Here is a 12,051-nt window from a genome sequence, read left to right as displayed (position 1 = left end):
TACATGGTGAGCCGTTGGATGTTGTCGATCAAATCTCAGCCGTTCAAGGAGTAATCGTGTTTGGGGAGAGAAACACGCTTTCATAATTAATTTCTGAGTTTGGCTCAAATTAAAACATAAACGTTTGCACGAGGTCTCAGTTTGGTTTGATTCAATCTGTTCCTTGTCGAATACAGTTGAAAGGCGAGGATGGCTCATCATCTGTTCAATGTTAAAAATAAAACTAATTTCTAAATAATTTTATTTTTTGTGGAACCAAAGTCGATTGATATTTTAATGGGTTAATTGCCTTAAATTAACCACACAAACTTTTGTTCATTTTTGGTTGAGTAAACAAACTTTCATTTTTTTTTTCTACAACTACACAAATTGTATACTCCATTCTCTCCATCCACAAAAAATAGGAAATTATATAAATTTTAATAAAAAATAATATATTGTGAATAATGAAAGAGTTCACTTAAAAATAATTAATTATATTGTAAGAGAGCGACACTTTGCATGATTGATAAAATGCATGATGAAATCTTTTTATCCCAAATAATAGGATTTCTCCAATCTCACTCTTTCAATGAGATATGAATAAAGCCAAACTAACTAAAATGATAGAAATAATCAAGGATATTGGGCTATCCCAAAATTTCAATCCATCAAAATAAACAAGAGAGTATTCTTACTATTTTTATCTATCAAGATTAATCTTTCAAAGTAAATGCCCTCTAAAAGAGAAAATGACTCACATGTGATAGAAAGCTTCCAAAAATAATTAGAGCCACTTGTTGTTGAGTGGTGGCTCTTAAGTGGGGACCACCCCCTTAGAGCTCCCAAATGTATTTGGATATTCCAAAGGGCCTGAAACTATCCACTTTCACCCTTACCCAGAAACTATCACTGCAGCAGTACCAAGAGATGTCAACAACAATCTTAAGGCTATCATTCCCAAAGCTCTCTTTCTTAATCTCCAATGCTGAAATCGCCGCAGATTCAGAGCAGTGATGTAAATGAATGAGTTTGAGAGTGCTTATCTCTCCCATCTCCGATGGGATCTCTTGCAACTGCCACAGATCTCGAGCAACGAGCTTTTCAAGAACTCGAAAAGCAGAGGTGTCTGAAGCCCAACACACGACATCACAGCTGTCGATTCTCAAGAATTTAAGACAAGGGAACTCACCGTTGAAAGTGCTCCACTCGCCTCCCAAGAAAGAGCTGTGTATAAGCTCAAGAACTTGTAGATGTTGCAACGAACCAATCGTTGCCAGATCTTCACGAGTGAGGCTGCAGTTTCTCAAGCACAACTTGTTTAGCCGAGTGGGGAAGGCAAGCCTCTTGCTCAGCAAATCCACTGGATATCGCGATATGCAGAAAGGGAACCTCATTTTTAGTGATTCGAGCTTCTGTAAAGTGCAGAGATTGTGGAGATAGTGTAAGCACAAGCAATCTTCGTAATCTGTCAAGACATCATCAAAAACCACGCGCAATTTCTTGATGTTGGGAATTCTCTTGCACGCCTCCTCCGTCCATCTGAAATTCACTACTTGCACAAGTGTTTGCAAGTTTCTCAAGACACAAGTGTCATCTACCTGGTCACTCCGAGGAGGATCAGGGAGACGAATGCTGTTGCACATGACGTGCCTGAGTTATGACATCTCCCAAATTTCAGCTGGTGCATCGACTAGTCCACACCTTCCTTGAAAGATCAACGTTTGCAGATTCCAAACAAAGGATATTGAAGAAGTAAGATTGAACTCAGAGAAATTAGCAGGACTATAAGCAAAGAACCGCAGCTTACACTTCCTTGATAGATATCCCACTGAAGAATCCTCACTCCTATACCAAACTCTCGCAGAAGAAAAGAACTTTTCTTTATCTGCTAAGCTTATGCATAGGTCTCTGAGAAGATCATGAATGCAGACAGATCTAACCTTTCCATTCTTACGATACTTACCAACTAAAACAAGGTTCCTGTCAATGAGATCCTTTAAGTAATCCTCTGCAACCTCTTCCAAGACTCGAGCAGCTTTGGGCTTTAGAAATCCCTCAGCAACCCAAAGTTTCGTGATTCGCGAGACTGGAATCTCGCGATCCTCTTGAAAAGTCCCCATATAAAGGAAACATGGCTTCAGATGAGCAGGCAAATGGCTATAACTCGAATACAACACATTTAGGCATTGGTCCCCCTCTCCTGAACTCAAAATTGCTCTAATGTTTTCTAACACATTGTGCCAATATTCAACTGTCTTAGCTGACTTTTGAAGAAGCCCTCCGATCACAGTGATCGACAGAGGAAGCCCTCTGCACATTTTAGCAATCTCTCTTCCAATTTGTTCTAATTCGAGGGGGCAATCTTCCTCTCCAAATACCCTCACGCAAAATAGGTCCCAACATTCACACTCATCTAAAAGATTCACCCTAACACAACACGATCCACAATAGAAAGCCACATCTGAAAGCCTAGTAGTGAAAATGAGGCGACTTCTATTCCCATTATCAGGAAAATAAAACCTTATCTTATCCCAAACTTCAACACTCCACACGTCATCCAGTACAATCAGATACCTTCTACCCGTCAAACCTTTATACAATTGTTCTCCTAATCGATACTCGTCTCTTTCATTGTCCATCTCAATAGTGCCAGTGAGTTCTTTTAGGTGAGAAAGAGCTTCTAAGAAAATATCTGATAAATTGTAATCATTTGAAACAGACACCCAAACACGGACATCAAAGTGTCGCTTAATAATTGAATTTTCAAAAGTATTCTTGGCCAGAGTAGTCTTACCAGTACCGCCCATGCCAACGATTGAGATGATCTGGCGGCTAGATTGATTTCCGGTGAGCAAATCCAAGAGCTGATCCAAGTAGCCACCAAATCCCACCATAATCGCCTCTCGGTTACTGGCAACGGATCTTGATGAATTAGCAGTCGGCTGCTCATATCTGACTCCCCTTTCCTCTTTCACCTTCAACACTTTCTCTCTCACAAGATCCATATCTACAATTACCTTCTGCAGATCGAGACTGTTTTTTTCGTGGGTACGAATTCGCCAAACAACATGGGATTCAAATAAATCTTCAGCCGCATGAGCTGCAGTTGCAATCCACCTCTCCAAATCATCTACATGAGAGGAATAACTTTCTATAAAATCTAGGAAGAAATAAACCTTTTCGCGGAGGATCTCAATCTGGAAATGATCAAGAGAAGTGGAAAGTTGAGGGTGGTTTTGGATCTGCTCCACTGTATTCATCAGAGAAACTAGAGCTGCATAAGCTGCAGCCATCGATCTGTTGAGAAGAGCAACAAATTAAATAGAATACTAATGATATGTAAATAACATCTATGGAGTTCCCACCTCAATTGCTATCTTGACTATACAAACATCAGATAAGACTTTGACGGAGTCTGCTGAGAAATAAATGAATCAAGTCGTTTTATTTGAATCTTTTGAACATAGAGCTCCAGCGAGTGCTCCACTATCTGATTATTAAAATTTCTTTTCCATTATGCTCCTGCTGCCATTTTCCTTGAAGAAACGAGCTGACTTTGGCTAATTTACTGTTTCTCCGTAATAATTAATTGTAATTGGCTATATTGATAAAATAAACAACAAAAAAATAAAATCTTATAGCATCCATAGCTTGAATTACCTGCTGCAGATCGACCGTGCATCCAAGGCTTGCTTGATTGGATACAGAATGAATTCGATCCACGATTCAATCACGTCTTCGGCTGCGATATTTGTCTCTCGAGATGTTGTGCCTGTTTACTACCTCCACCGTGATTATAGGCCTCTATGAAATCAGCCTTTTTCTGAAGGAATTGGATCTGATTGATTGTCGAGAGAGAAAGCAGAGCTGCATAAGCCGCCATTGCCGATGATTTTGGAGGTTCCAGAAAAGGAAGCCAACAGACTGAGACTTACAAATTGAGGAGCTTTACTTCTTCTCTATGCTGAGCTGTCGTGCCACTCAATTTTCAGGCATCATTTTGCTATTTAAAAAACAAATTATTTTCTAACTAATTTTAAAACCAAATTGATAATTTTATTTAGAGATAATCTAATGAAGGCTCCTCTTAATTCATGTCCTACACTCTCTTGTTCTTCCTTTATTCTCATTGCCGAAATTTCAACAGACTCACTGCATCCATCCACACTGATAACTTCAAGTGTCGGAATTTCTCCAATATCCAAAGGGATCTCTTCCAAGTGTTTCAATCCCATAAGCCTAAGCTTCTTCAAAACTGGGAAATGAGAGCTGTATGCATCCCAAAATCTCAGACTAACCCTTAACAATGCTCAAGAATCTAAGGCGGAGAAACTCCCCGTTAACTGGACTCCACTTCTGTCCCTTGACGGATTTAACTAGCTCGAGAGCTTCTAATTGGGGCAAAGAACCGATGATTGTTACATCAACTTACAAACTCAGACAAAACAAAGATCTTGATTTCAATCAAGAATTCATATACATAATGATTATAAGTCCTTATATTCGGAGACACTTGTAGAGCTTCCATGGTATGCAACACCGGAAAAGCTTCAGCAATACGATGAGCTCCGCACAAACCATCCAACAAGATATTATAAGTCCTTATATTCGGAGACACTTGTAGAGCTTCCATCTCATTGAACAGCTTCAAGCCATCTTCACATTTGCCTTCACGAAATAAGACCTCTAGCATTATGTTATAAGAAACCACATCGCGCTTTAATCTTAGAGCAGGAATTATGGTAAAAAGACGTGAAACTTCATCGACTTGCCCCATTTTGCAATACCCGTTCATCAAGCTACTGTAGCTTATGATATCGGGCTTCATTCCAGAGCTCACTGCCAATTGGAAAATGCGTTCAGCTTCGTCCATTTTCCCTTGCAAACAATATCCGTTAATAAATGCGTTGTAAGTGACAATGTTGGGTTGAACATCAATCTCCTTCATAGATACCAACATATGTTCGGCCTCTTCCACCTTTCCATCTTTGCACCAAGCATCCACAAAGATATTACACGTCACCACATTTGGGCAGACCAGATCAGCTATCATCTTCTTTAACATGTCTTCAGCCTCATCCATTCTTCTCCTATTGCACAACCCCTCAATTATTGAACTATATGTCACAACATTAGGTGAAATCCCCTTATCACCCAAAGAGGAGAAGAGTTGGAGAGCATCGTCCACCTTTCCTTCCTTGCATAGACCATCAATGACTACACTATAAGCATAGACATCGGGTTTGCAGCTCCCTTTTCCTTTTTCCAATGAGTAGAGCAAATCAATCGCCTGTAGAATATCTCCCGCTTTGCATAACCCATTAATTATAGTACTATACGTGTACTCATCGGGCTCGCACAGTTGGTAGACCGACAGCTTCCCCAGCAATTTAGCTGCCTCTGGGATCCTTTCAACAAACAGAAGGCCTTTCAAGAGAGTGTTGAAGGATACAACATCAGGCTCGAACCCACGCTTGAAAAAACTGCCTAAGATCGCAAACCCAAAATCAGGCCTTTTGAGTCGGCAATAGCAATCAATCGCAATACTCAACGTGTAGTGATTTACAGGAGCATCCCTCTGAAGCATTTTGTCGAACAGATGAAGTGCATCAGAGTATTGTTTCAGCTTGACCACTGCACTCAGCAATTTCGAGAAAAGCATAACAGAAGGAAGCGGCTCCGTTCTCATCATCTTCCGAAATAGAGCGACGGCATCATTGGGCTCACGTATAGATTCAAAATCGAATCTGGGATAGGCGGAGAAGTGTCTCCTCATTTGGCAGCTGGCATTATCAAAATGAAAAATGGGTCCAAGAAATGATTGATAATGTGGAGGGGCGATGGAAAAAGTGGAGAATTTAGATGAAGAATTCGACAAAATTCTACCCAGAAACATGGCGGCGTGGTTCGACCTCATTATTGGAAGCTGAAGAATTGGGGAAGAATAAGAGATAGGATTTTGTGAGGAAGAAAGGTGAAAAATGAGCTTTTTGAGGAAATTGGAAGTGGTAGGTAAGAAAGGTAAAGTAGATCTGGTTATTTCGATTTTATGGTGAGCCGTTGGATGTTGTTGATCAAATCTCAGCCGTTCAAGGAGTAATCGTGTTTGGTGAAGAGAAAAACGCATTCATAATTTATTTCTGAGTTAGGCTCAAATTAAAACATCAACGTTTGTACGAGGTCTCAGTTTGGTTTGCAAATAAATAATTTACTAACTCAAACAAATTATAATAAACACTAAAACTGAAGGTATATACTTACAGAACAAAAATGGAAAAAACAAATTGCGATATGATTATTATTATTTTATGTAAATCTTCTACACAGCATAAAAACTTGGAAATGAAATTAATGAAATATATAGATGATAGTGAAATATTTAAAGTAACCAATCCAAACGTAAAATATCTTACAAAAATATATATCATGTAATTTATAGGAGTTGACTATATCTGTAGTTGAATTAGGTTAGCTAACAAAAATCAAATTAAAGTATATAAAATTAGAACTACAAATGGGATATAATAAAGTAAGACACCGAATGTGATATATACTGAATCTCAAGTGAAAGTTTTATTTAAAGAAGTTAAATATGTACAAGTTATTGAAGCATTTACACAAGCATCACGTTTTCCAAAACAATCTCGACTATTATCAAAACAATTAATTAATTATTTAATGAGATTTTCTTAAGTGTTTAATTCCTATATATACGTAATATATATTGAGGGCCACTCCCATCCATGGCGATTATTGTAGTAAATAGGCTTTGCCCCACCGGTCTCCGGCCGCTCCTCCGCCGCGAGATGGCCGTCGTGAGACGGCCAACTCGCGACGGCCCGTCACTTGCTTTGCATGTCAAAGGAGGCGGCTTGAAGATGAATGGTAGTTTGAGCACAGAAGATAACTCCGAGCTGTTGAAAGAGTCAATGGGATTGGAAGACGGCGGCTCGCCACGGTGGTTTTCGCCTTTGGAGAGTGGCCGGAGGTCGCCGACATCGCCACTGCTGCTCTTCTTACCAGGTCTCTCTCTCTCTCTAACTTCAAATTATTACATGTATATGTGTGCGTGTGTTGACCAAGCGGTAAGGGTTAATGGCTAAGGCCAAAGGTTTTGAGTACGATTCCCCTGTGATACGGCCTTTGAATTTCTTTATTTGATACTACGGTATGGGATAAGGTGGAATATGTTTGACTGGGATGTCTTTGACTATATGTTATATTAATATTATGTTTGGTAAAACGTATTAAAATATTGTGAAATATAATATGTTACTTGGTTACTTTGGTATGATGTATTAAGATTATATAAAGTTAATAATAATTATAATTAAGATTTGTATTACGTATACCACCTCCGTAGGTCGTATACGTAATTTAAATTTTGAACGACTATTTTGGAATTTTTTTTATCCAACGGCTATTTGGCCTTTTTCCATTTTTTTTCTTCTCTTTTCTCTCTATACATAATACTTCTCCCTCCCTCATTCATCACAACCCACTCCTTCTACTTCCTTCCTCCTCCTTCAATTTTTCTTAAAAAAATTCATCTTTGTTCTTCCAAAATGACGGATTCCCAGCATGATTCTTCGCCTGATTCCGACGATGTAGCTAAAAGGTTCATGGAGTGGGTAGAGTTGCATAAACAAGTGCTTGCTCCATACTGCTCCCCACCGGCGCCAGAGCCGGCACGTGTCAAACGTCCCCGATCATACGTCCACCGTGATCGTGAGGAGACTCATGTACGTCTTATGAAAGACTACTTCAGCGACAATCCAACGTACGGTCCTACTTTTTTCCGGCGTCGTTTTCGAATGCAGAAGGAGCTGTTCTTGCGCATCGTCGATGCTGTTCAAGGTGAATATATTTTCTTCCATATGAGCACTGATGCACTCGGTCGAGACTCTCTCTCCCCTTTGTAGAAATGCACATCGGCTATCCGCCAATTAGCCACCAGGGTTAGTGCGGATGTTTTCGACGAATATCTCAAAGTCGCTGACTCCACCGGGCGTGTATGCCTCAAGAAGTTCTGCAATGCGGTCATCCGAGATTTTGGAGCCTATTACCTGCGCCGTCCAATGTCCACGGACGTCTAACGCCTCCTTCATATGCACGAGGCGCGACACGGTTTTCCCAGGATGTTGGGGAGCTTAGATTGTATGCATTGGGCGTGGAAGAACTGCCCAAAGGCGTGGCACGACGCCTACACACTCGGTGATCAGGGAGAGCCCACCTTGATATTGGAGGCCGTTGCATCACGATTTATGGATTTGGCACGCCTTCTTCGGCGTCGCTGGTTCGAACAACGACATCAATGTGCTGAATCAGTCGTCTCTCTTCTCCGACGTGTTAGGAGGAACGGGGGCGCCGGTGGTCTTTCATGCCAACCAGCACGAATACCGGATGGGCTACTACTTGTGTGACGGCATATATTCGGAATGGCGTTGCTTCGTCAAGAGTCCATCAATGGTGACCAATCCGAAGGAGGCAAGGTTCAAGAAGATGCAAGAATCGGCACGGAAGGATATCGAACGCGCCTTCAGAGTCCTTCAGGCTCGGTGGGGAATCATTAGAAGTCCGGCGCGCAATTGGTACGTAGAGCACCTCAAGGACATCATGTTGTGTTGCATCATTCTCCACAACATGATTGTGAGCATGAAGGTGAAGCGACTCTCAATTGGAGAGATGATGACGGGGCGTCTGAAGGGTTGTATACTGAAAGCAAGACTTTATGCTTGTATACATTGATTCCTTAGTTCACTGTGATTCTTCTATCTGAAATATTGTTATTGCATAATCCTATTATAGTCCAATTTATCTCATACTATAGATTATATGGTGTGTTGTAGATCACAGAAGATCATATAATTGGAAAAAGTTGAGATATAAATTGAGTTCACAATCGAGGCAACTATGGACGAGTTGCTGGTTTAGATTGTAGCATAAATGGATAAATAGTTTGTCTTGGCTATTTATTTATGCTAGTACCTTCGTGTATTGAACAGGATCACAGTGAGATGAATTCTTATATTCTGACTAATTAAGAATCAAGATCTCGGCGACTTAAATAGTCTTAACCTTAGTTGGATTAATCGGTGTGAATAATATATTGACTATTGCTTTGATTTATCATGGGTGAGAGTTCTCTTGAAGCTCAATATACTCGATACTTTGGGTGATAGCAATTATTATTTGACATGCGATTATATTGCAATAAGGATCCGTGTCCTGCTAATAACAGGATGATAATATTCTCTCGAGGAACTTAATAAGTTTATCGTATTGAACCCTGCAGGTGGAATTAGTTCCAATACGATAATAAGTTTAAGTGGTAGCACTCGAGATGTCGTTTATAATTAAACGACTAATTAATTAATTAATTGATCGTCAGAGGAATTAATTAATTAATGGATATTGGATATCTTAAACACGGGGATTAATTAAGTCTAATACTAGCCCCGACCCACCTAAAGAATAAAGAGGTAATTCAGTATTAATTTTCTAGTGGAATAAATTAATACTTGTGTCTCGATTTTATTCTGGGCTGAATAGGAAAATCGAGCACTGGGAGGCCAAACTTTATTCAAGCTAGTAGATCCCCGCTTGGCCCAATAAAGGCTTCACTCCATATGGGGCGTCCGTCCATCTATTTCTCACTTAAGCCTTTGGGCTTTGTTTTAGTTTAATTAGATGATGGGCTTATTATTTAGGGTTTTAATACCCAGTATAAATAATAGGTACAGCCCTAATTCTAATTACTTGTGACATTACGTGAGATAAAATAGAGTGAAATCTGTGAGAGCACAGAGAAGTGAGGCGGCGCGTTTCCCTAGGAAAAGGAGAGGACTTGAAGATCGTTGCCACCCAACGTCAAGTCTTGCCGTGGGAACAAGTTGGAAGATCAACACTGGAGTCGATATTTGCCGGATTTGCAAGTAAGATTCTATCATCTTGCTATAGGCACATGGTTTTTGTATGTATTCGTTTGATATCCGAAATGGATCACGGGCACGTGAATCATATGTCAAAATATGGTTCATTCAATTGGTATCAGAGCCGTGGTTCCAGAATTTCGGCTCTATCGGATAAATGAATAGTAAAACCATTAAGTTTTTTTTTTCCTGTTGTTGTTCTTCGTGGCTTGTTGATTCGTGGGATACGTCGATTTGACGTTGTAATTGTTTTTTCCACCACGAGAAAATCCGTGGTTAGACTAGATTTTCGAATTCTGTATTTTGTTTTCGAATGTAACTTGTAATTGCGAAGAACAAGACGGAGAACAGAGTAATCAACAACGGCTGCTGATCCAAACTTTCCGGGCTCCCGCTGGTCGCCCGGCACCGAATTCCAGCAAGTGTCACCGCACCTCCGGCGAGCACCACCGCGCTGGACGCGCACTAGGCCGTCTGCTCAGATCTGCCAGATCTGCTCAACGGCGTCGAGGGTTGGGGTTGCTCCGGCAACCCCTACCTGCTCGACGACGTGCAACGAGGGTAGACGGTAGGGCAGATGGCGGTGCCATGAGTCGCGACGGTGGTGGCGTGATCTGCAGCGATGGCTGAATCGTTCTCGGCGTCTGCGGTTGGGGGCGCTCCGGCGTTCCTTACTGGCTCGACTGCCAGAGCGTGCAGACGGAGGGTGCGGCGACAGAGGGAAGTCGCGGCGCTGCAACGCTGGTGTCGGGTGGAAGCTCACCGGAGCAGCAGCAATGGCTGACGACGTCGCCGGCAGGAGATCTGTGTGCGTGCTTGTGATCGGGGTGAAGGCGGACGGCGAACGGCTGAGAGCTGGAGTTTGCTGGTGGCCGGGAGCCGATTGTGCGCGGGCGGTGGAGATGTGCAGCGCCGCAGAGCAGACGTGGGCTGAAAGGGAGCTCGCGGGCCGGACTAGAGCGCTCGGGCCTGAGCATCTGGGCCGCGACCAGGCTTTGACCACGGGTCCTGGGCTGCCCCTTGTGGATCTGGGCCGCTGCTGGACGGGCCTGGGCGGCTGGGCCGCGCGTTTTGGGCCCAAACAAGGGCTGGACCTTTTTTTCAGCCTGTTTAGGCGCTGTTTTGGGCTGTATTTGCCCATTTTTTAATTTCTTTTCTATTATTTTATTGTAATAGATTAGAAATGGGATTCCACGAATGGGCCGCGAAGATTTTTTTTTATTGTTCTTAGCATGCCGTGGATTTTATCACCGTTAAAGTGTTTTGAGCATGATTTTATTTGCTTTATGTGAATGTAAATGCGCATAGAATATCATGCTAGGTTCAATCACGTTTTCACTAAGCACGTTTTAATTTCAAGCGAGCATGTTTTATTACATGTGTTCTAGAAATGCATGCTTAGGTTTTCCGTGTCAACGTGATTTAACCTGTAAACCTTTTGAAGTAAAAGACTAAGCGGAAAATTCAATTTTTTAAATAAAATTGATATAGACCTCCACAGTTGGTTTAAGGCAAAGTAAATTAATAATTGGTGTAAACGTCCACACGAACGTGGCTTGCACTCGTTATTAATTTGCAGCTTTTGTCGGTTAAACTTCTAAATTAAAAAAATATTTTAATCTTGTGAATAAGTGGGAGTTTTTGCATGTAAACGTTCACACTATCGTGACTTGCATGTATTAATTTCTGCGAGTTATTCTTGAAAGGATTAAAATTAATTATTTTAACCTTGAGAATAGTGGGAGCTTCTCGTGTAAACGTCCACACGAACGTGGCTTGCACGGGTTAGTCTTTCATGGATTATTCTAGGAGGGGTTAAAATAAAAGATAGTCATAAAGTTGACTAAACTGTGGTCATAGCTTAGACGTTAATTTCAAGTACAACTCCCCAACGGAGTCCCTTCTTGAAATTGCGTGGTCTAGTAAAGGTCCGTTTATTGGTCCCATTTTGTCATAAGGATAAGTTGACAATGGAATGAGACCAAAGACTGGGTGTCTGGTCAAACGAAGAGCGCGTAAACGTCCACACAAACGTGGCTTGCGTGTAATTCGATTGGGCTAACGGAGGTTTCAATAATATTGTTTTATCAAAAGGTTACAATATTATTGCTACGAATCTTTATGCAATAACGTGTTT

At 41.2% G+C, this 12,051-nt stretch overlaps 3 protein-coding genes across 9 annotated transcripts; all 3 read right to left on the bottom strand.

Moving 5' to 3' along the window:
* Positions 1-603: 603 nt before the first annotated feature.
* On the bottom strand, positions 604-4,464 carry LOC130999339 (putative late blight resistance protein homolog R1A-10). 7 transcript variants are annotated; one of them, XM_057924861.1, is made up of 4 exons: positions 3,643-3,965; positions 3,159-3,279; positions 1,624-3,082; positions 604-1,576 (listed from the first exon to the last, which is right to left on the bottom strand). In XM_057924861.1, exon 3 carries the CDS (start codon positions 2,985-2,987, stop codon positions 1,638-1,640), a length of 1,350 nt encoding a protein of 449 aa, XP_057780844.1. In that variant the 5' UTR covers positions 2,988-3,082; positions 3,159-3,279; positions 3,643-3,965; the 3' UTR covers positions 604-1,576; positions 1,624-1,637. The 7 variants fall into 7 exon arrangements, with proteins under 7 accessions (XP_057780844.1, XP_057780845.1, XP_057780842.1 ...); XM_057924862.1 differs by having other exon boundaries at positions 3,348-3,945; XM_057924859.1 differs by having other exon boundaries at positions 1,624-3,279; positions 3,643-3,783.
* LOC130998776 (probable disease resistance protein At1g58602) lies at positions 816-1,625 on the bottom strand. Its single transcript, XM_057924182.1, has one exon. It carries the CDS (start codon positions 1,623-1,625, stop codon positions 816-818), a length of 810 nt encoding a protein of 269 aa, XP_057780165.1.
* Positions 4,406-5,961, bottom strand: LOC130998774 (pentatricopeptide repeat-containing protein At1g62670, mitochondrial-like). The gene has a single exon (XM_057924181.1). The coding sequence runs from the start codon at positions 5,897-5,899 to the stop codon at positions 4,406-4,408; it is 1,494 nt and encodes a 497-aa protein (XP_057780164.1). The 5' UTR covers positions 5,900-5,961.
* Positions 5,962-12,051: the final 6,090 nt, after the last annotated feature.

The sequence above is a fragment of the Salvia miltiorrhiza genome, chromosome 8 (genome assembly GCF_028751815.1).
Source record: "Salvia miltiorrhiza cultivar Shanhuang (shh) chromosome 8, IMPLAD_Smil_shh, whole genome shotgun sequence".
Taxonomy (NCBI): domain Eukaryota; kingdom Viridiplantae; phylum Streptophyta; class Magnoliopsida; order Lamiales; family Lamiaceae; genus Salvia; species Salvia miltiorrhiza.
Note: the sequence above shows the minus strand (reverse complement) of the source record. Positions and strands in the feature narration are given on the sequence as shown.

Bases quoted from the DNA above. Each gene is read 5' to 3' on its own strand.
- LOC130998776 (XM_057924182.1), bottom strand. From the start codon at position 1,625: ATGTGCAACAGCATTCGTCTCCCTGATCCTCCTCGGAGTGACCAGGTA.
- LOC130998774 (XM_057924181.1), bottom strand. From the start codon at position 5,899: ATGAGGTCGAACCACGCCGCCATGTTTCTGGGTAGAATTTTGTCGAAT.
- LOC130999339 (XM_057924858.1), bottom strand. From the start codon at position 3,275: ATGGCTGCAGCTTATGCAGCTCTAGTTTCTCTGATGAATACAGTGGAG.